General features: G+C 45.4%; 1 protein-coding gene across 1 annotated transcript in view; it reads right to left on the bottom strand.

Annotated features, from left to right (window-relative positions):
• OTOG (otogelin) overlaps positions 1–22,144 on the bottom strand; it is a 416,567-nt gene that overhangs the window by 122,914 nt on the left and 271,509 nt on the right. The window contains exons 35-38 of the mRNA XM_063944165.1: positions 18,250–21,440; positions 17,121–17,289; positions 14,832–14,977; positions 2,230–2,319 (exon numbers count right to left, since the gene is read on the bottom strand). Of these exons, the coding sequence (XP_063800235.1) occupies positions 2,230–2,319; positions 14,832–14,977; positions 17,121–17,289; positions 18,250–21,440 (3,596 nt within the window). The remainder of the gene's footprint in view (positions 1–2,229; positions 2,320–14,831; positions 14,978–17,120; positions 17,290–18,249; positions 21,441–22,144) is intronic.

Genomic DNA, 22,144 nt, shown 5'->3' with positions numbered 1-22,144 from the left:
CCCAGGACACTGTATAGACTGCAATCAATGAATGAGTACCCAGGACACTGTATAGACTGCAATCAATGTATGAGTACCCAGGACACTGTATAGACTGCAATCAATTTATGAGCACCCAGGACACTGTATAGACTGTAATCAATGTATGAGTACCCCGGACACTGTATAGACTGCAATCAATGTATGAGCACCCAGGACACTGTATAGACTGTAATCAATGTATAAGCACCCCGGACACTGTATAGACTGCAATCAATGTATGAGCACCCAGAACACTGTATAGACTGTAATCAATGTATGAGTACCCCGGACACTGTATAGACTGCAATCAATGTATGAGTACCCAGGACACTGTATAGATTGCAATCAATGTATGAGTACCCAGGACACTGTATAGACTGCAATCAATTTATGAGCACCCAGGACACTGTATAGACTGCAATCAATGAATGAGCACCCAGGACACTTTATAGACTGCAATCAATGAATGAGTACCCAGGACACTGTATAGACTGCATTCAATGTATGTGCCCCCCGGACACTGTATAGACTGCAATCAATGTATGAGCACCCCGAACACTGTATAGACTGCAATCAATGTATGAGTACCCAGGACACTGTATAGACTGTAATCAATGTATGAGTACCCAGGACACTGTATAGACTGCAATAAATGTATGAGCACCCAGGACACTGTATAGACTGTAATCAATGTATGAGCACCCAGGACACTGTATAGACTGTAATCAATGAATGAGCACCCATGACACTGTATAGACTGCAATCAATGTATGAGCACCCAGGACACTGTATAGACTGCAATCAATGAATGAGCACCCTGGACACTGTATAGACTGTAATCAATGTATGAGTACCCAGGACACTGTATAGACTGTAATCAATGTATGAGCACCCAGGACACTGTATAGACTGCAATCAATGAATGAGCCCCCAGGACACTGTATAGACTGCAATCAATGTATGAGCACCCTGGACAATGTATAGACTGCAATCAATGTATGAGCACCCTGGACACTGTATAGACTGCAATCAATGTATGAGCACCCCGGACACTGTATAGACTGCAATCAATGTATGAGCACCCTGGACACTGTATAGACTGCAATCAATGTATGAGCACCCCGGACACTGTATAGACTGCAATCAATGTATGAGCACCCTGGACACTGTATAGACTGCAATCAATGAATGAGCACCCAGGACACTGTATAGATTGCAATCAATGAATGAGTACCCAGGACACTGTATAGACTGCAATCAATGTATGAGCACCCAGGACACTGTATAGACTGCAATCAATGAATGAGCACCCAGGACACTGTATAGACTGCAATCAATTTATGAGCACCCAGGACACTGTATAGACTGCAATCAATGAATGAGCACCCAGGACACTGTATAGACTGCAATCAATGAATGAGTACCCAGGACACTGTATAGACTGCAATCAATGTATGAGCACTCTGGTCACTGTATAGACTGCAATAAATTTATGAGCACCCAGGACACTGTATAGACTGCAATCAATGAATGAGCACCCAGGACACTGTATAGACTGCAATCAATTTATGAGCACCCAGGACACTGTATAGACTGCAATCAATGAATGAGCACCCAGGACACTGTATAGACTGCAATCAATGAATGAGTACCCAGGACACTGTATAGACTGCAATCAATGTATGAGTACCCAGGACACTGTATAGACTGCAATCAATTTATGAGCACCCAGGACACTGTATAGACTGCAATCAATGTATGAGTACCCAGGACACTGTATAGATTGCAATCAATGTATGAGTACCCAGGACACTGTATAGACTGCAATCAATTTATGAGCACCCAGGACACTGTATAGACTGCAATCAATTTATGAGCACCCAGGACACTGTATAGACTGCAATCAATGAATGAGCACGCTGGACACTATATAGACTGCAATCAATGAATGAGCATCCAGGACACCGTATAGACTGCAATTAATGTATGAGCACCCAGGACACTGTACAGTCAATAACACACCAGTCTGACAAATAAATGCGTAATGAGGTCTACAAAAATTTCCAGGATTTTGCATTACATTAGGTTCATTACTAATATTGGGTTCATTATTGCTGCCATTAACGTGGCACGTGGGGCAATAACCAGGACTGTCTGTAACACTGGAATACTGGCAGTCCGTGAACATCACCGGCGGTAGGGACTTACCTTTCGGTTTAGGCGATCAATGATGATCTGGTTGGATAAATAAGTCAGCTCCAGCACAGATAGGCACAAGGTAACATCACTCACATTGACCTAAGGGAAAACAGAAGAGTTTAGCTGGATGGATGAGTGGGGCTTGTACATATGCTGAATTTCCCTGTATTATTTTATGTATTTACAGTGATTTATATAATGCACACATGTTATGTGTCTGTCTTACTGTGTGTCCTCTGTGTACATTGCCTTGCTAAAGTATTCCCCTTCCCCTTTGCATTTTTCATGTTTTGTTGCCTCACAACCTGGAATTAAATGGATTGCTTGAAGGTTTGCATCATTTAATTCACCGAACATGGCTACAACTTTGAAGATGTTTTTTTTTTATTGTGAAGCAAACCACAAATAGGACAAAATAACAGAAAACTTCAGCGTGCATATGTTAGGATCTCCTGCTCTGTGCTGCCACGTCGCCATGGCAACCGGGAGGCAAGTGTTAGCGAAGTAACCTGAGCGCAGCTGATACTCCGGTCCGGGTTTTTACTGTGCAGTGGTTACAGGCTCTGTGCACGGCAGGGAATCCGGCGCTGGTTATGTGCTCACAGTCTGTGAGGTCTGAGTGGGGCGTGGACAGCACCTGCTATATAAACCATCCTCTCAGGCTAGGCAAATGCTGCTGAATCTTTGTTTGTTAGTCAGTTCCAGAGAGTTAGCTAGTACTGTGTGACTTTGTATTTACTTGTTGCTTACTGCAAATAGGCCTTGGGATTCGGTACTTCATTCTGCCAATCCGGACCTAGCAGTAAGACTGGAGTCAGTGGTTTAACCTGCTGGGGTTCTTTTGCTATTCTGTGAACCCAGCAGGTTTGCGGCTGTACTCTCAGACCTGCTTGCTTAATCCTCCCTCACTGTGCAGGGCGTCCAGGTGTCAGTTTAGTGTCAGTAAGCTGAACCTGTGCCCTGCAAGTGGGGGTTAGGATTGTGGATACTCTCCTTGTGTCTATATTTCTATCTCTGACCAAGGAGTTTATTCCCACACCCGTTGGTAACCCTTTGGGGTTTTTTCTGTTGCTCTTAGCAACATCATTTCGGGTGCTCCACATGTTAAATCACTACATCTCGCTTCATTGTCCGCTCTATTCCATCTGAGCATTCCTGACACTAGGGAGACACCCAGTTCCTGAGCCTTTGGGCTTCTCCGTTCACTTTGTGTTTATTAGTTATTCCATCACCTCCTGTGTATGTTATGTTATACTGTCTGTGAGTTCGTTTGTTTCGCATCCCTCTCTGTTCATACACCGGTATACTCCTGTTAGCACTGGTGTGCGTAACAGCATAACTATTCACCCCCCTAAAGTCAGTACTTTGTAGAACCACCTTTTGCGGCAATTACAGCTGCAAATTGCTTTGGATAAGTCTCTATGAGCTTGCCACATCTTGCCACTGGGATTTTTGCCCATTCCGCAAGGCAAAACTGCTCCAGCTCCTTCATGTTGGATGGTTTCCGCTTGTGAACACCAATCTTCAAGTCTGACCACAGATTTTCAATTGGATTGAGATCTGGGCTTTGACTAGGTCATTCCAACACATTTAAATGTTTCCCCTTAAACCACTCACGTGTTGCTTTAGCAGTATGCTTCGGGTCATTGTCCTGCTGGAAGGTGAACCTCCGTCCCAGTCTCAAATCACAGGCAGACTGAAACAGGTTTTGCTCAAGAATATCCCTGTATTTAGCACCATCCATCTTTCCCTCGAATCAAAACTGTTTACCAGTCACTGTTGCTGAAAAACATCCCCACTGCATGATGCTGCCACCACCATGTTTCACTGTGGGGATGGTGTTCTTGGGGTGAAGGGGTGTGTTGGGTTTGCGCTAACCATAGTGTTTTTCTTGGTGGCCGAAAAGTTCAATTTTAGTCTCATATGATCAGAGCACCTTCTTCCATACATTTGGAGAGTCGTCCACCTGCCTTTTGGCAAACTCAAAAAGTGGCTTCTTATTTTTAACACTAATTAATGGCTTTTTTCTGGCCACTCTTCCATAAAGCCCAGCTATATGGAGTGTACGGCTTATTGTGGTCACTGATACACCAGTCTCTGCTGTGGAACTCTTCAGCTCCTTCAGGGTTACCTTTGGTCTCTGTGCTGCCTCTCTGATTAATGCCCTTCTTGCCCGATCTGTGAGTTATGGTGGCCGGCCCTCTCTTGGCAGGTTTGTTGTAGTACCATGTTCTTTTCATTTGAAGATGATGGCTTTGATGGTGCTCCGGAGATCATCAAAGATTTGGATATTTTTTTATAACCCAACCCTGACTTGTACTTCTCAGTAACTTTGTCCCTGACTTGTTTGGAGAGCCCCTTGGTCTTCATGGTGTGGTGTTGCAGCCTCTGGGGCCTTTCAGAAAAGGTGTGTTTATACTGACAGATCATGTGACACTTAGATTGCACACAGGTGGACTTCATTTCACTAATTATGTGACTTCTGAAGGTAATTGGTTGCACCAGAACTTTTGAGGGGCTTCATAGCAAAGGGGGTGAATACATATGCACATGCCAATTTTTAAAACATTTATGTATAAAAAATATTTTTTATATACATTTTTTCTAATTTCACTTCACCAACTTAGACTATTTTGTGCAGATCCATCACATAAAATTCAGATAATTTTTTTTTATTAAATTACAGGTTGTAATGTAACAAAAATAAGAATTTACTTACCGATAATTCTATTTCTCGTAGTCCGTAGTGGATGCTGGGGACTCCGTAAGGACCATGGGGATTAGCGGCTCCGCAGGAGACTGGGCACATCTAAAGAAAGCTTTAGGACTAGCTGGTGTGCACTGGCTCCTCCCCCTATGACCCTCCTCCAAGCCTCAGTTAGGATACTGTGCCCGGACGAGCGTACACAATAAGGAAGGATCTTGAATCCCGGGTAAGACTCATACCAGCCACACCTATCACACCGTATAACTTGTGATCTGAACCCAGTTAACAGCATGATAACAGAGGAGCCTCTAGAAAAGATGGCTCACTACAGCAATAACCCGATCTTTTTGGTAACAATAACTATGTACCAGTATTGCAGACAATCCGCACTTGGGATGGGCGCCCAGCATCCACTACGGACTACGAGAAATAGAATTATCGGTAAGTAAATTCTTATTTTCTCTAACGTCCTAAGTGGATGCTGGGGACTCCGTAAGGACCATGGGGATTATACCAAAGCTCCCAAACGGGCGGGAGAGTGCGGATGACTCTGCAGCACCAATTGAGAGAAACTCCAGGTCCTCCTCAGCCAGGGTATCAATTTTGTAGAATTTTACAAACGCATTTGCTCCTGACCAAGTAGCTGCTCGGCAAAGTTGTAAAGCCGAGACCCCTCGGGCAACCGCCCAAGATGAGCCCACCTTCCTTGTGGAGTGGGCATTTACAGATTTTTTGGCTGTGGCAGGCCTGCCACAGAATGTGCAAGCTGAATTGTACTACAAATCCAACGAGCAATAGTCTGCTTAGAAGCAGGAGCACCCAGCTTGTTGGGTGCATACAGGATAAACAGCGAGTCAGTTTTCCTGACTCCAGCCGTCCTGGATATTTTCAGGGCCCTGACAACATCTAGCAACTTGGAGTCCTCCAAGTCCCTAGTAGCCGCAGGCACCACAATAGGTTGGTTCAGGTGAAACGCTGAAACCACCTTAGGGAGAAACTGAGGACGAGTCCTCAATTCCCCCTGTCCGAATGGAAAATCAGATAAGGGCTTTTACAGGATAAAGCCGCCAATTCTGACACGCGCCTGGCCCCGGCCAGGGCCAACAGCATGACCACTTTCCATGTGAGATATTTTAACTCCACAGATTTAAGTGGTTCAACCCAATGTGACTTTTGGAAACCAAAACCTACATTGAGATCCCAAAGTGCCACTGGAGGCACAAAAGGAGGCTGTATATGCAGTACCCCTTTTACAAACGTCTGAACTTCAGGGACTGAAGCTAGTTCTTTTTAGAAGAAAATTGACAGGGCTGAAATTTGAACCTTAATGGACCCCAATTTCAGGCCCATAGACACTCCTGTTTGCAGGAAATGTAGGAATCGACCCAGTTGAATTTCCTCCGTCGGGCCTTACTGGCCTTGCACCACGCAACATATTTTCGCCAAATGCGGTGATAATGTTTTGCGGTTACATCCTTCCTGGCTTTGATCAGGATAGGGATGACTTCATCCGGAATGCCTTTTTTCCTTCAGGATCCGGCGTTCAACCGCCATGCCGTCAAACGCAGCCGCGGTAAGTCTTGGAACAGACAGGGTCCATGCTGGAGCAGGTCCCTTCTTAGAGGTAGAGGCCACGGATCCTCCGTGAGCATCTCTTGAAGTTCCGGTTACCAATTCCTTCTTGGCCAATCCGGAGCCACGAATATAGTGCTTACTCCTCTCCATCTTATCAATCTCAGTACCTTGGGTATGAGAGGCAGAGGAGGGAACACATACACTGACTGGTACACCCACGGTGTTACCAGAGCGTCTACAGCTATTGCCTGAGGGTCCCTTGACCTGGCGCAATACCTGTCGAGTTTTTCCCAACGGTTTATAATCATGTGGAAGACTTCTGGGTGAAGTCCCACTCTCCCGGGTGGAGGTCGTGTTGAGGAAGTCTGCTTCCCAGTTGTCCACTCCCGGAATGAATACTGCTGACAGTGCTATCACATGGTTTTCCGCCCAGCGAAAAATCCTTGCAGCTTCTGCCATTGCTCCTGCTTCTTGTGCCACCCTTGTTTGTTTACGTGGGTGACTGCCGTGATGTTGTCCGACTGGATCAACACCGGCTGACCTTGAAGCAGAGGTCTTGCTAAGCTTAGAGCATTGTAAATGGCCCTTAGCTTTAGGATATTTATGTGAAGTGACGTCTCCAGGCTAGACTATAAGCCCTGGATATTCCTTCCCTGTGTGACTGCTCCCCAGCCTCGCAGGCTGGCATCCGTGGTCACCAGGACCCAGTCCTGAATGCCGAATCTGCGGCCCTCTAGAAGATGAGCACTCTGCAACCACCACAGGAGGGACACCCTTGTCCTTGGTGACAGGGTTATCCGCTGATGCATCTAAAGATGCGACCCGGACCATTTGTCCAGCAGGTCCCACTGGAAAGTTCTTGCGTGGAATCTGCCGAATGGGATTGCTTCGTAGGAAGCCACCATTATACCCAGAACCCTTGTGCATTGATGCACTGAGACTTGGCTCGGTTTTAGGAGGTTCCTGACTATCTCAGATAACTCCCTTGCTTTCTCCTCCGGGAGAAACACCTTTTTCTGGACTGTGTCCAGGATCATCCCTAGGAACAGAAGACAAGTCGTCGGAACCAGCTGCGATTTTGGAATATTGAGAATCCAATCGTGCTGCCGCAACACTACCTGAGATAGTGCTACACCGACCTCCAACTGTTCCCTGGATCTTACCCTTATCAGGGAATCGTCCAAGTAAGGGATAACTAATATTCCCTTCCTTCGAAAGAATATCATCATTTCGGCCATTACCTTGGTAAAGACCCGGGGTGCCGTGGACCATCCATACGGCAGCGTCTGAACTGATAGTGACAGTTCTGTACCATAAACCTGAGGTACCCTTGATGAGAAGGGTACATTTTTTTTTCATGAAGGTAAGCATCCTTGATGTCCCGAGACATCATGTAGTCCCCTTCTTCCAGGTTCGCAATCACTGCTCTAAGTGACTCAATCTTGAATTTGAACCTCTGTATGTAAGTGTTCAAAGATTTTAGATTTATAATCGGTCTCACCAAGCCGTCCGGCTTTGGTACCACAACAGTGTGGAATAATACCCCGTTCCCTGTTGCAGGAGGGGTACCTTGATTATCACCTGCTGGGAATACAGCTTGTGAATGGCTTCCAAAACTATCTCCCTGTCAGAAGGAGACATCGGTAAAGCCGACTTTAGGAAACGGCGAGGGGGAGACGTCTCGAATTCTAATTTATACCCCTGAGTATCACCTGAAGGATCCAGGGGTCTACTTGCGAGTGAGCCCACTGCGCGCTGAAATTCATTGAGACGGGCCCCCCACCGTGCCTGATTCTGCTTGTAAAGCCCCAGCGTCATACTGAGGGCTTAGCAGAGGCGGGAGAGGGTTTCTGTTCCTGGGAACTGGCTGATTTCTGCAGCCTTTTTCCTCTCCCTCTGTCACGGGGCAGAAAAGAGGAACCTTTTGCCCGCTTGTCCACGAAAAGACTGCGCCTGATAATACGGCGTCTTCTCATGATGAGAGGCGACCTGGGGTACAAACGTGGATTTCCCAGCTGTTGCCGTGGCCACCAGGTCTGAAAGACCAACCCCAAATAACTCCTCCCCTTAATAAGGCAATACTTCCAAATGCCGTTTGGAATACGCATCACCTGACCACTGACGTGTCCATAACCCTCTACTGGTAGAAATGGACAACGCACTTAGACTTGATGCCAGTCGGCAAATATTCCGCTGTGCATCACGCATATATAGAAATGCATCTTTAAAATGCTCTATAGGCAATAATATACTGTCCCTATCTAAGGTAACAATATTTTCAGTCAGGGAATCCGACCACGCCAACCCAGCACTGCACATCCAGGCTGAGGCGATTGCTGGTCGCAGTATAACACCAGTATGTGTGTAATACATTTTAGGATATCCTCCTGCTTTCTATCAGCAGGATCCTTAAGGGCGGCCATCTCAGGAGAGGGTAGAGCCCTTGTTCTTACCAGCGTGTGAGCGCTTTATCCACCCTAGGGGGTGTTTCCCAACGCACCCTAACCTCTGGCGGGAAAGGATATAATGCCAATAACATTTTTATCAGTTGTTATCGGGGGAAACCCACGCATCATCACACACCTCATTTAATTTCTCAGATTCAGGAAAACTACAGGTAGTTTTTCCTCACCGAACATAATACCCCTTTTTGGTGGTACTCGTATTATCAGAAATGTGTAAAACATTTTTCATTGCCTCAATCATGTAACGTGTGGCCCTACTGGAAGTCACATTTGTCTCTTCACCGTCGACACTGGAGTCAGTATCCGTGTCGGTGTCTATATCTGCCATCTGAGGTAACGGGCGCTTTAGAGCCCCTGACGGCCTATGAGACGTCTGGACAGGCACAAGCTGAGTAGCCGGCTGTCCCATGTCAACCACTGTCTTTTATACAGAGCTGACACTGTCACGTAATACTTCCAACAGTTCATCCACTCAGGTGTCGACCCCCTAGGGGGTGACATCACTATTACAGGCAATCTGCTCAGTCTCCACATCATTTTTCTCCTCATACATGTCGACACCAACGTACCGACATACAGCACACACACAGGGAATGCTCTGATAGAGGACAGGACCCCACTAGCCCTTTGGGGAGACAGAGGGAGAGTTTGCCAGCACACACCAGAGCGCTATATATATATACAGGGATAACCTTATATAAGTGTTTTTCCCCTTATAGCTGCTGTATTGTTTATACTGCGCCTAATTAGTGCCCCCCTCTCTTTATTTAACCCTTTCTGTAGTATAGTGACTGCAGGGGAGAGACAGGGAGCTTCCCTCCAATGAAGCTGTGAGGGAAAATGGCGCCAGTGTGCTGAGGAGATAGGCTCCGCCCCCTTATCGACGGCCTTATCTCCCGTTTTTTGTGTATTTTTGGCATGGGTTAAATGCATCCATATAGCCCAGGAGCTATATGTGATGCATCTTTTGCCATTTAAGGTATTTTTATTGCGTCTCAGGGCGCCCCCACCCAGCGCCCTGCACCCTCAGTGACCGGAGTGTGAAGTGTGCTGAGAGCAATGGCGCACAGCTGCGGTGCTGTGCGCTACCTTTTTGAAGACAGGACGTCTTCTGCCGCCGATTTTCCGGATCTCTTCAGGCTTCTGGCTCTGTAAGGGGGCCGGAAGCGCGGCTCTGGGACCCATCCAGGCTGGGCCTGTGATCGTCCCTCTGGAGCTAATGTCCAGTAGCCTAAGAAGCCCAATCCACTCTGCACGCAGGTGAGTTCGCTTCTTCTCCCCTTAGTCCCTCGATGCAGTGAGCCTGTTGCCAGCAGGACTCACTGAAAATAAAAAACCTAAAACTAACTTTTCACTAAGCAGCTCAGGAGAGCCACCTAGTGTGCACCCTTCTCGTTCGGGCACAGAAATCTAACTGAGGCTTGGAGGAGGGTCATAGGGGGAGGAGCCAGTGCACACCAGCTAGTCCTAAAGCTTTCTTTAGATGTGCCCAGTCTCCTGCGGAGCCGCTAATCCCCATGGTCCTTACGGAGTCCCCAGCATCCACTTAGGACGTTAGAGAAATAGGTAAAAAGCCAACTATAAACACACCTAATCTGAAAGGCCCCAGAGGCTGCAACACCACTAAGCAAGAGGCATCACACCATGAAGACCAAGGAGCTCTCCAAACAAGTCAGGGACAAACTTATTTAGAAGTACAAGTGAGGGTTGGGTTATAAAAAAATATCCAAATCTTTGATGATCCCCGGAGCACCATCAAATCCATCATCTTCAAATGGAAAGAACATGGTACCACAACAAGAGAGGCAGCACAGAGACCAAAGGTAACCCTGAAGGAGCTGTAGAGTTCCACAGCAGAGACTGGTGTATCTGCGCATGTGACCACAATAAGCCGTACACTCCATAGAGCTGGGCTTTATGGAAGAGTGGCAAGCAAACAAGCCTTTACTTAGTGTAAAAAATAAATGATTCGGGACAGGTATGTAGAGGTGTAAATGATGAGGGACAGGTATGTAGAGGTGTATATGATGTGGGACAGGTATGTAGAGGTGTATATGATGTAGGACAGGTATGTAGAGGTGTATATGATGTAGGACAGGTATGTAGAGGTGTAAATGATGGGGGACAGGTATGTAGAGGTGTATATGATGTAGGACAGGTATGTAGAGGTGTATATGATGTAGGACAGGTATGTAGAGGTGTATATGATGTAGGACAGGTATGTAGAGGTGTATATGATGTAGGACAGGTATGTAGAGGTGTAAATGATGGGGGACAGGTATGTAGAGGTGTATATGATGTAGGACAGGTATGTAGAGGTGTAAATGATGTGGGACAGGTATGTAGAGGTGTAAATGATGTGGGACAGGCATGTAGAGGTGTAAATGATGTGGGACAGGTATGTAGAGGTGTAAATGATGTGGGACAGGTATGTAGAGGTGTAAATGATGTGGGACAGGTATGTAGAGGTGTAAATGATGTGGGACAGGTATGTAGAGGTGTAAATGATGTGGGACAGGTATGTAGAGGTGTAAATGATGTAGGACAGGGACGTAGAGGTGTTGAATTGACGCTAAAGTTATTTACTAACTGAGGAATATATGGACAGTCATTTATATACTTGCTATGTATCAAGGCAGATAATGGATAACAGATTGGTACACTGACGGCCGTCTGTTGGGAGCCATGAGCCAGGGCACACATGCCATGCCACCCAACAGGCCTGTAATACCACTACTATAAGGCTCCCTTCCTGGCTGGCAGCCTGATTTACTACTCTATGTCAATGCAATATGGAGGGGAAATGACAAGGTCTGTTCATCTAGCAGAAATTTCTGCTGCCCAATTTCACAGAAAGACATATGCGCCCGAAGTCGGTCTGACTCAGATTGTGTAGTGTACGTAAGTTGGGTGTCTGATTAGTTGCTAGGTATAATGCAGAGGAGATCAGCGCATTTTATTTTAATGCAAATAGTAAAATCCCAATACTGATCATCTTATACATCAGATCATGTTGCTAAAGGAAAGAGGTTCTATGGTCAGCTCAGTCAGGAATATCCTGAAAAATCTATTTTATCCTACTGTACCTTCTCCAATCCTGAGCCCAATAACCCCTGACCTCTATTATTCTGCCAGCTACAGTCCCTGACCTTGATTATTCTACTAGCTACAGTCCCTGACCTTGATTATTCTACCAGCTACAGTCCCTGGCCTTGATTATTTTACCGGCTACAGTCCCTGGCCTTGATTATTTTACCGGCTACAGTCCCTGACCTTGATTATTCTGCCAGCTACAGTCCCTGACCTTGATTATTCTACTAGCTACAGTCCCTGACCTTGATTATTCTACTAGCTACAGTCCCTGACCTTGATTATTCTACTAGCTACAGTCCCTGACCTTGATTATTCTACCAGCTACAGTCCCTGACCTCGATTATTCTACCAGCTACAGTCCCTGACCTTCTACAGTCCCTGACTTTGCTTATTCTACCGTCTACAGTCCCTGACCTTGATTATTCTGCCAGCTACAGTCCCTGACCTCGATTATTCTTCCAGCTACAGTCCCTGTCCTTCTACAGTCCCTGACTTTGCTTATTCTACCGTCTACAGTCCCTGACCTTGATTATTCTACCAGCTACAGTCCCTGACCTTGATTATTCTACCAGCTACAGTCCCTGACCTTGATTATTCTACCAGCTACAGTCCCTGACCTCGATTATTCTTCCAGCTACAGTCCCTGTCCTTCTACAGTCCCTGACTTTGCTTATTCTACCGTCTACAGTCCCTGACCTTGATTATTCTACCAGCTACAGTCCCTGACCTTGATTATTCTAACAGCTACAGTCCCTGACTTCAGCTTGCCACTTTGATTGATCTGTTTTCTCCACTTATACCCCTTTCATACCTAAAACTGCGGGTCTTAACCCGGGAATACGGTCCCGGGATCATACAGGGACATTCCCGGTTAAGACCCCTTGCATACTGCGGTCAGCAGCCCGGCATATTGCCGGGTTGCTGCCGTCAGCGGTGACGCGGCGGGGGCGGCGCAAGAGATCACATGATCTCTAAGCGCCGCCTGCTACATAGAGAGTGAACGGGAGCCGGGCACATGTACCCGGCTCCCGTACACACTAACCAGGTTCCCAGGAAGATCCCGGGACCAACCCTGGAAGATAGCAGGGTTGAAATGCCGGGGCAGGAATCCCGGGATTTTGACCCTGTACCCTTTCACACTGAGAAATTTCCCGGGTTGATGTGCGTTCATGTGCATTAACCCGGGAAATTTTGGCTGGTGTGAAAGGGGTATTAGTGACTTTAGCTTAGGACCTTGTTTAGAATATGTTCTCCACCTGCTGAACACCATAACATCTCCAGCACCTGACTTTGGCTACTTCTCTGTCTGCTTTAATTTCCTGTATCATACAGGACACAAACAGATTCCAGATCTGTATTGGTTATTTTATTCCTTATTTATGCCTGACCGGGTCCTACCCCTGTCTATAACAAGCAGCATTACACACACAGTATATACAAAGGATATCCACTTTCACAGCGCCTATACAGGTTGAGTATCCCATATCCAAATATTCCGAAATACGGAATATTCCGAAATACAGACTTTTTTGAGTGAGAGTGAAATAGTGAAACCTTTGTTTTTTGATGGCTCAATGTACACAAATTTTGTTTAATACACAAAGTTATTAAAAATATTGTATTAAATGACCTTCAGGCTGTGTGTATAAGGTGTCTATGAAACATAAATGAATTGTGTGAATGTAGATACACTTTGTTTAATGCACAAAGTTATAAAAAATATTGGCTAAAATTATCTTCAGGCTGTGTGTATAAGGTGTATATGAAACATAAATGCATTCTGTGCTTAGATTTAGGTCCCATCACCATAATATCTCATTATGGTATGCAATTATTCCAAAATACGGAAAAATCTGATATCCAAAATACCTCTGGTCCCAAGCATTTTGGATAAGGGATACTCAACCTGTATAAGTTAGCAGCTCGTCCCACCCTCTTGGTGTACACCTGCACCAATCAATCACATACACAATAAAACAAATGTGGTTGAGCGCACAGCGCTGAACTTTACAATAGAAACAAAGTCGCCTTAATATTCAAAAGTTCAAGATATGTTACGATCTCCGTAATATCAGGAATAAATCGCCTCAGATGATTCCCAACAAAAATGAAAGTGTCTTTTTCTTTCTTTATATACTGACACTTACTTTCAAACCACTTGTAGCATTCAGCAAAAGGTATCTTTTCAATTCCCCCGGTCTTTCCATTACACTTTCAAATTGGAAACCCGGCCCATCATATCAGCGATGATACAGACACCATGCGAAATGGAAGATTAAGAAATTCCCAATCTCAAGATCTTGAGAAAGGAGGCGGACCTTGGACTAAATACCGACATTTAAAATACCGACAAGGTCAAAATACTGCCATGTAAAATGCCGACAAGTCAAAATGCCGACATGAGTTTTTCATGATTTTTTTAATTGAAACTGACTTGTTCATACTTTACCATCCCAGTGGACCTGGGGGGAATATAATAGTGCCCGAAGCATGTCCATGTCGACCTATGTCGACATACACACACACAAAAACCAATGAAAAATGCATGTCGGTATTTTAACCTGTCTGCATTTTACATGTCGGTATTTTGACCTTGTCGGTATTTTAAATGTCGGTATTTTGTCCATGTCGGGATTTTGACCTTGTCGGGATTTTGACCATCGGTCAATTGCTGTCGGGATTTTGATTGGAGATGTTTCATACCGATCCCCTCACACCTAATCCTCTTATTTAAGTCGGAGAATAAATAATAATATCAGCTATGATCTCACCGAATCTGCATGTTGGCACTTAGAAACCTGGACGGTTATGGACTCATCCTCGGTCAGGGTGACAATGTAAGAGGCTTCTTTAAACAGAGCAAGATAACTTCCATCAAACGTTACAAAACTCAGGTCTGAGAAGATGGAGCAGCGGCCTGAAATGACAGACAGACAAATATTCAGATGAACCAATAGCTACTTGATGGAGATTTGTAGCCATTGAAAAGTATATGAGAGGCAGTGATATTTCTAGCACAAACTGAGCAGGAATAAGCCTCAGAAGGTCCAGGAGGAGGCTGGAATCACATTGAGAATTATTTATTTATACAGAAGAACCACACTTGTCTGCCATACCTGTCCTGTCATTCCGATAATTACTTTCCTGATATGGCACCGCCCCATAGCTAACAGGAGACACAATTATTACCTACTGGGCCGGATGTGCACTCCCCAATATACAGTGAGGGTCGGGAAACCACAATTCAGTGAAAGTCATATTTCTACACTGCTGTATAATACTTAGTGGCTTATACAATAACATACTGTGCCTCCTGTAAGTAGGGCACAGATTCCTACCAGTGCTGAGATTACATATGTGCCCACATACACCTACAGTATAAGTAGTATACAGCATATACCCTCTACATAAGTAGGGCACAGATCCCTACCAGTGCCCACATACACCTACAGTATAAGTAGTGTACAGTATATATGCCCACCATAAGTAGGGCACAGATCCCTACCAGTGCTGAGATTACAGATGTGCCCACATACACCTACAGTATAAGTAGTATACAGTATATACCCCACCATAAGTAGGGCACAGAACCCTACCAGTGCTGAGATTACATATGTGCCCACATACACCTACAGTATAAGTAGTATACAGCATATACCCCACCATAAGTAGGGCACAGAACCCTACCAGTACTGAGATTACAGATGTGCCCACATACACCTACAGTATAAATAGTATACAGTATATACCCCACCATAAGTAGGGCACAGATCCCTACCAGTGCTGAGATTACATATGTGCCCACATACACCTACAGTATAAGTAGTATACAGTATATACCCCACCATAAATAGGGCACAGATCCCTACCAGTGCTGAGATTACAGATGTGCCCACATACACCTACTGTATAAGTAGTATACAGTATATACCCCACCATAAATAGGGCACAGATCCCTACCAGTGCTGAGATTACAGATGTGCCCACATACACCTACAGTATAAGTAGTATACAGTATATACCCCACCATAAGTAGGGCACAGAACCCTACCAGTGCTGAGATTACAGATGTGCCCACATACACCTACAGTATAAGTAGTATACAGTATATACCCCACCATAAGTAGGGCACAGAACCCTACCAGTGCTGAGATTACAGATGTGCCCACATACACCTACAGTATAAGTAGTATACAGTATATACCCCCACCATAAGTAGGGCACAGATCCCTACCAGTGCTGAGATTACAGATGTGCCCACATACACCTACAGTATAAGTAGTATACAGCATATACCCCACCATAAGTAGGGCACAGAACCCTACCAGTGCTGAGATTACAGATGTGCCCACATACACCTACAGTATAAGTAGTATACAGTATATACCCTCTCCATAAGTAGGGCACAGAACCCTACCAGTGCCCACATACACCGGTCCTCAAATCGCAACAAATAGCCCTCATTGTGCGCCACGGACTTTGCAGCTATGCAGCGCCATGGCTCCGCCACTTGGATAATGATGCTGGCATTACATGCACTTGCTGTGTGCAACTCAGACACTAACTTAGGTAAAAAAGCAAAAAACTGAGAACCCATGACTGAGCCACGCCATGCCTCGTGCCACACAACTTTGTGCTTAATCTGCGACTTTATGCCAATAACTGCGAGATACTAATCCTAAATGCCTAGGAGACTAAGTGACATTGTATGCTGCTACCATGCCAATAAGTCCATAAATGCAAGAAGCTGGAAAGTCTGTGAATCCCTATCCGTGTCAGAGTGTGCAGTACGTCATGCCACGCAACACGTGCCATACAGCGCAAAACGGAGAGGTGTATGGGGACACATCTGTATATGGAGTAACAAAGAATGTTTCTTATTGCCTATTCCTCTGTGGTAACTATGCAAACTAATGTTATCAGAGGAATTCTCCATCTCTATGCAGGGACTAGAGATCTACAAAATAAACATTTCCTTTCATTTTATTCATGTAGAATACACAGTTTCTAGCATTTCGCCTGCGCCTGTGCTCTTCTGCGACCGCCGCGTTGATACTTACATGCGCACTCCCACTTGGGGCAGCATCTGTCGCCGTTTATCTGTGCAGCAAATCCTAGGAGTCCACAACTGGGCTGAGTTACGTTGTAGGGACAATGTTGGGATTTATTCACCTGGATTAACTGTCCATCCACACAGATGTGCTTAATGCATTCATTCTCCGTGTATGGCTGCAAGAGAGGACAAATTCGTCAGCTATGTCCACTATAACCTAATATCTTTGGCCTGTGTCCACAATAATCTAATATATATGCCCAGTGTCCACCATAACTTAATATCTTTGCCCTGTGTCCACCATAATCTAATATCTTTGCCCTGTGTCCACCATAATCTAATATATATGCCCAGTGTCCACCATAACCTAATATCATTGCACTGTTTCCACCATAACCTAATATCTTTGGCCTGTGTCCACCATAATCTAATATATATGCCCAGTGTCCGCCATAACCTAATATCATTGCACTGTTTTCACCATAACCTAATATCTTTGGCCTGTGTCCACCATAATCTAATATATATGCCCAGTGTCCACCATAACCTAATATCTTTGCCCTGTGTCCACCATAATCTAATATATATGCCTTGTGTGCACCATAACCTAATATCTTTGCCCTGTGTCCACTATAACATTATATCTTTGCCCAGTGTCCACCATAACCTAATATCTTTGCCCTGTGTCCACCGTAATCTTATATATATGTCCTGTGTATACTCTATCCTAATATCTTTGCCCTGTGTCCACTAGAATCTAATATACAGTATATGCCCTGTGTCCACCATAACCTAATATCTTTGCCCTGTGTCCACCAGCACTACTATTATTTTAGGCATGTGTCCACCATTACCTAATATACTGTATTTGCCCTGTGTCTACCATAACCTAATATCTATGTCATGTCCACCGTAACCTAATATCTTTGCCCTTTGTCCACCAACCTAATATTATTTTAGCCTGTGTCCACCATTACCTAATACAGTCTCTCTGACCTATGTCTACCATAACCTACAGTAATATCTTTGCCCTGTATCCACCATAACTGAATATCCTGGTCAGTATTCACCAGAAAGTTATTATTACTGTACGAGCACAGACCATTCAGCACATAATATATTTACACCTTACTCACTGTACATATCTGGAGTGTTGCGGACTCTCTAGTAGGCAACATGGCTGACACAGTCATGCTCTTTGAGCTGCCACCAGAACTAGTCTGGTCAGCAGGATAAACGGTCTCTTCTAGCGTTCTTGATAACGTTATGACTGTTGGTTTGAAGTGGGAAGGTTCCCTCTCGGTTGTGGATGCCAGTCTGAGTTCTGGGCTAGTCATAAGACTATGAATAGGAGTAACTGGTAAAGTGTGTGTGAGAGGCACGGAGGGTACAACTTTATCAGTAGCATTTAGTGAAGTGGTGGTCAGCTGATGGGTCTGTGCTATAGTGGTTTGTGACGCCTCAGTTGCTGTGGAATAGTTTGAGGTTCTCGCTGAGGTGGGGAAGGTCTCCAAGGACACAATTTTTCCCACTGTTTCCAGTTCCTGGGTGATTTCAGGAGTTGCCCCAGTTTTCCCAGTGGCAGAAGTCTGGGACGTGAGCTGAGCAAATGAGGTAGTAACTGTCTGTGTGATAACTGAAGGAGGATGCATCGTAGTTGAAAGAGCTGGTGACGGAGTGGTACCTGAAACCGTATCTCTTGTTATGGTTACTGCCGAGCTCTGTGTCTCTTCAGTGACTGACCCAAGAGACGTCAAATCCTTTGCTGTTGGCTGAGCGGTGGCTAATGTTTCAGACACAGCCACTGATTGAGTGCCTGACTGAGCAGCAGAAATTAATTGACCTGTTGTTTTATAGGTCTCTAGTGTTGACAGAGCTCTCAATTCAGTTGTGATTTCTTTTGACGTAAATAAGGTTTCTGCTTTTTCTGTCGGTTGTTTTCCATCGAACTTTGCAACTTTAGACGTTGCAGATGTACTGAACTGGAAAGGAAGCTCGGTGGGTCGGCCAACTGGTGTAGTCCTGGTGCCTAAACCAGGGACAGCGCTGGGGATTTGTGTTGTACTAATTGCATCAGTTAACAAGGCTTTTCCTTCCGTAGCCAGAGACATGATTAACGGTGCTGTAGAATAAGAACCAGCTGGAGATAATGAGGTAGAGAGAGGTGAATATGTTTGCTGACTAGTGGATGCCATCGTTGTGTAGAAATCCGTTAAAGGATACTCAGAAGTCAGACTGGTCATGGAGATAGTGGTTTCTAGAGATGGACGATGGGGTGTTGTTGAGAGAACAGACGTCACTGTTATATTTTTAGTGGAAAGGGCTGTTGACGTCTTTATCAGCGTTTCTGTAAACCCCATTGGAGAAGTTTGTTGTGGAATGCTCTCTGTGGAGTAAGCAGGTACAGGGGGTGGGGTGGTTTCAAATGCAGAGACATCCATGGGTAACAGTGTCCTGTCTGTGTAGGGTATTGGTTTTAATGAGCCTGTTACGTTACCTAGGTCCTGGATGAATGTAGTAAACTCTGTGGTGCTTCCACCTTCTGTTCTGGGTTGTGTAGTCACTAGTTTAGTGGACAAGTGAGCAGCTGAAATGAGGTAAGTAGAGGTCACCGTGCTCGCCTGAGTGACAACCTTCGGTGATACGTGTTCCTCTGTTGTAAGATTCAAAGAAGTCATTTTTGTGGTCAGATCCGTGTAGACTGGTGGAGAAGTGGACTTTGGTGGGACCACTTCTGAAGTATGAAAGATGCTTTCCTCCTTTGTTAATTGTGGCCTTGTGGCCAAATGAGTTATTGCTCCACTAGTTGTGGACAGAGACACTTGAGAGGTTGTGTGAGCGACAGTCCAGGATGACGTACTTGTTGTTGACGTTGATGGTTCAATCTTTGTTTTGAAGGTCGGCAATGGAGTCTGAGAGGTAATAAATGGTGCCATGGAGGTGACGGGTATGGTTGTACCCAAAGCATAGGTTTCGGAGGTTAAAGGAAGTGATGGTTGTGTTGACTTTGTGAGATATGTAGTTGTAGTAGTAGATTGCACTGGCTGAATGGGGTATGGGGTAAGTGTAGACTGTGTGGTCTCAGAAATATTCACGATTATTGGGAGAGTAGAAACTGTAGTGAGGTAGGTTGTGGCTAGTGGAATTGTGCCATTGGCCAGTGTGGTGTCTAGCGGAGGTTGCTGTGTGGTGGCCTCTGTGGTGGTGATTTCCTGAGCCACAGTACTGGAGATGTCTGGTGGCAACATCTTTATAGTAGGCTCAACGGGTGGTTTAGTAAGTGACACCTTTGTAACAAAAGGTTTGGACGCGTCCGTTTGCAGTGTCACCAGCTGTGTAGTAAAAGTGTGTGTTGTGGGTTGTGATGTGTACTCTGTGGTCTCCACAGCACTAGTGGCTTCTGTGGAAATGACAGCTGGTGTGGCCGATGTCCCTTCTGCCACTGGGCTAGGAGCCAGAGAATAGAGTGTAGTCATGGCACTGGGTGTGATTACTGGTGGTATGTGTGACACACTCAAAGTTGGTTGTGAAAATTCGTGGTCCGTACTTGTTGTGCTAATTCCCATCATAGGATGGAAGGAACTCGTAGGCTCAGTGGTTGCTGGGACAGAACCAGTACTTGCTGTGTACTTTGATGACATTGTCATCAGTTCTGGGAGTGTAGGTGACGTGGATGTTACACTTTCGCTAGTTAGGATCCCAGTGACAGGCGGAGGAAGTGCGGTCGCTGTTGCACTTGGAAGAGATGTAAGCACAGTCCTATCAGCCAGGCCCGTTGTCAGTATGACCGCTGGGGAGGAAGATGATGTGGCTGGCCCGGTGGTTGTAGCAGGTGGCCTTGCGGAGACTGTCTCAGTGATTGGTAGTTGTGAGATCTCTGTTACAGATGTTGTCTGTTTAGCTGTAGAGGAAATGGTTTCAGGACCTGCAGGAGTCGTAGCTGCAGTTAGCTTAGTGGAGAGCAATGCTGTGGATCCTTCTATCAGAGTCAGGCTGCTGGTGGTCTTTCTGGTGACAGTGCTGGTGGTAGTCGGCACTGGTGGAGTGTGCACTGTACCAGTTAGCGTGAGCATGGTGGTGGCAGGTTCCAGTGTAACATAGGACGTTACAGCTGGTTTAGGAATATATGTTGCTGGGCTCACTGTAGGGGGCAGAGCAGTGGTAGTGGCTCTGGACACAGATATTTTAGGTAGGGTGATCTCTGCTTTAGTCGCTGACAGAGGTGTAGAAACTAAGCTGGGTGATGTGGTCACATTTAGACTGGTTGTCAGTTTGTGACGTTCTGTTGTGGGGAGTAATTTTGGTACTTCAATCGCAGGTTCGATGCCTGTGGATAAGAAATTAAATGAATGTAAATGTTATAAGCCATTCAACAGGTACCACTGCAGATGGGAAATATCTCTATATCCCGATACCAGTATCTACTGGGCCCTATTGCGGAACAAGGAGCTGTAACTTAGTTCTATGAATATATGTATGTATGTATGTATGTATGTAATCTGTACAGCATATTGTAGCCACTGGACCACAGTATTGCGGATCTGTGCTGGGGAAGCTTCTAACTGTGCCTCCAAACTAATTTTAAATTCAATTCTGAAACTGTGTGTTACGGCTGGAAGACAGCACTCACATACTGTACGTGTTACAGCTGGAAGAGAGCACTCACATACTGTACGTGTTATAGCTGGAAGAGAGCACTCACATACTGTACGTGTTACAGCTGGAAGAGAGCACTCACATACTGTACGTGTTACAGCTGGAAGAGAGCACTCACATACTGTACGTGTTACAGCTGGAAGAGAGCACTCACATACTGTACGTGTTACAGCTGGAAGAGAGCACTCACATACTGTACGTGTTACAGCTGGAAGAGAGCACTCACATACTGTACGTGTTACAGCTGGAAGAGAGCACTCACATACTGTACGTGTTACAGCTGGAAGACAGCACTCACATACTGTACGTGTTACAGCTGGAAGACAGCACTCACATACTGTACGTGTTACAGCTGGAAGACAGCACTCACATACT

Source organism: Pseudophryne corroboree, chromosome 11 (assembly GCF_028390025.1).
Source record: "Pseudophryne corroboree isolate aPseCor3 chromosome 11, aPseCor3.hap2, whole genome shotgun sequence".
NCBI classification, from domain to species: Eukaryota; Metazoa; Chordata; class Amphibia; order Anura; family Myobatrachidae; genus Pseudophryne; species Pseudophryne corroboree.
This window is presented reverse-complemented; position numbering and strand designations above follow the sequence as displayed.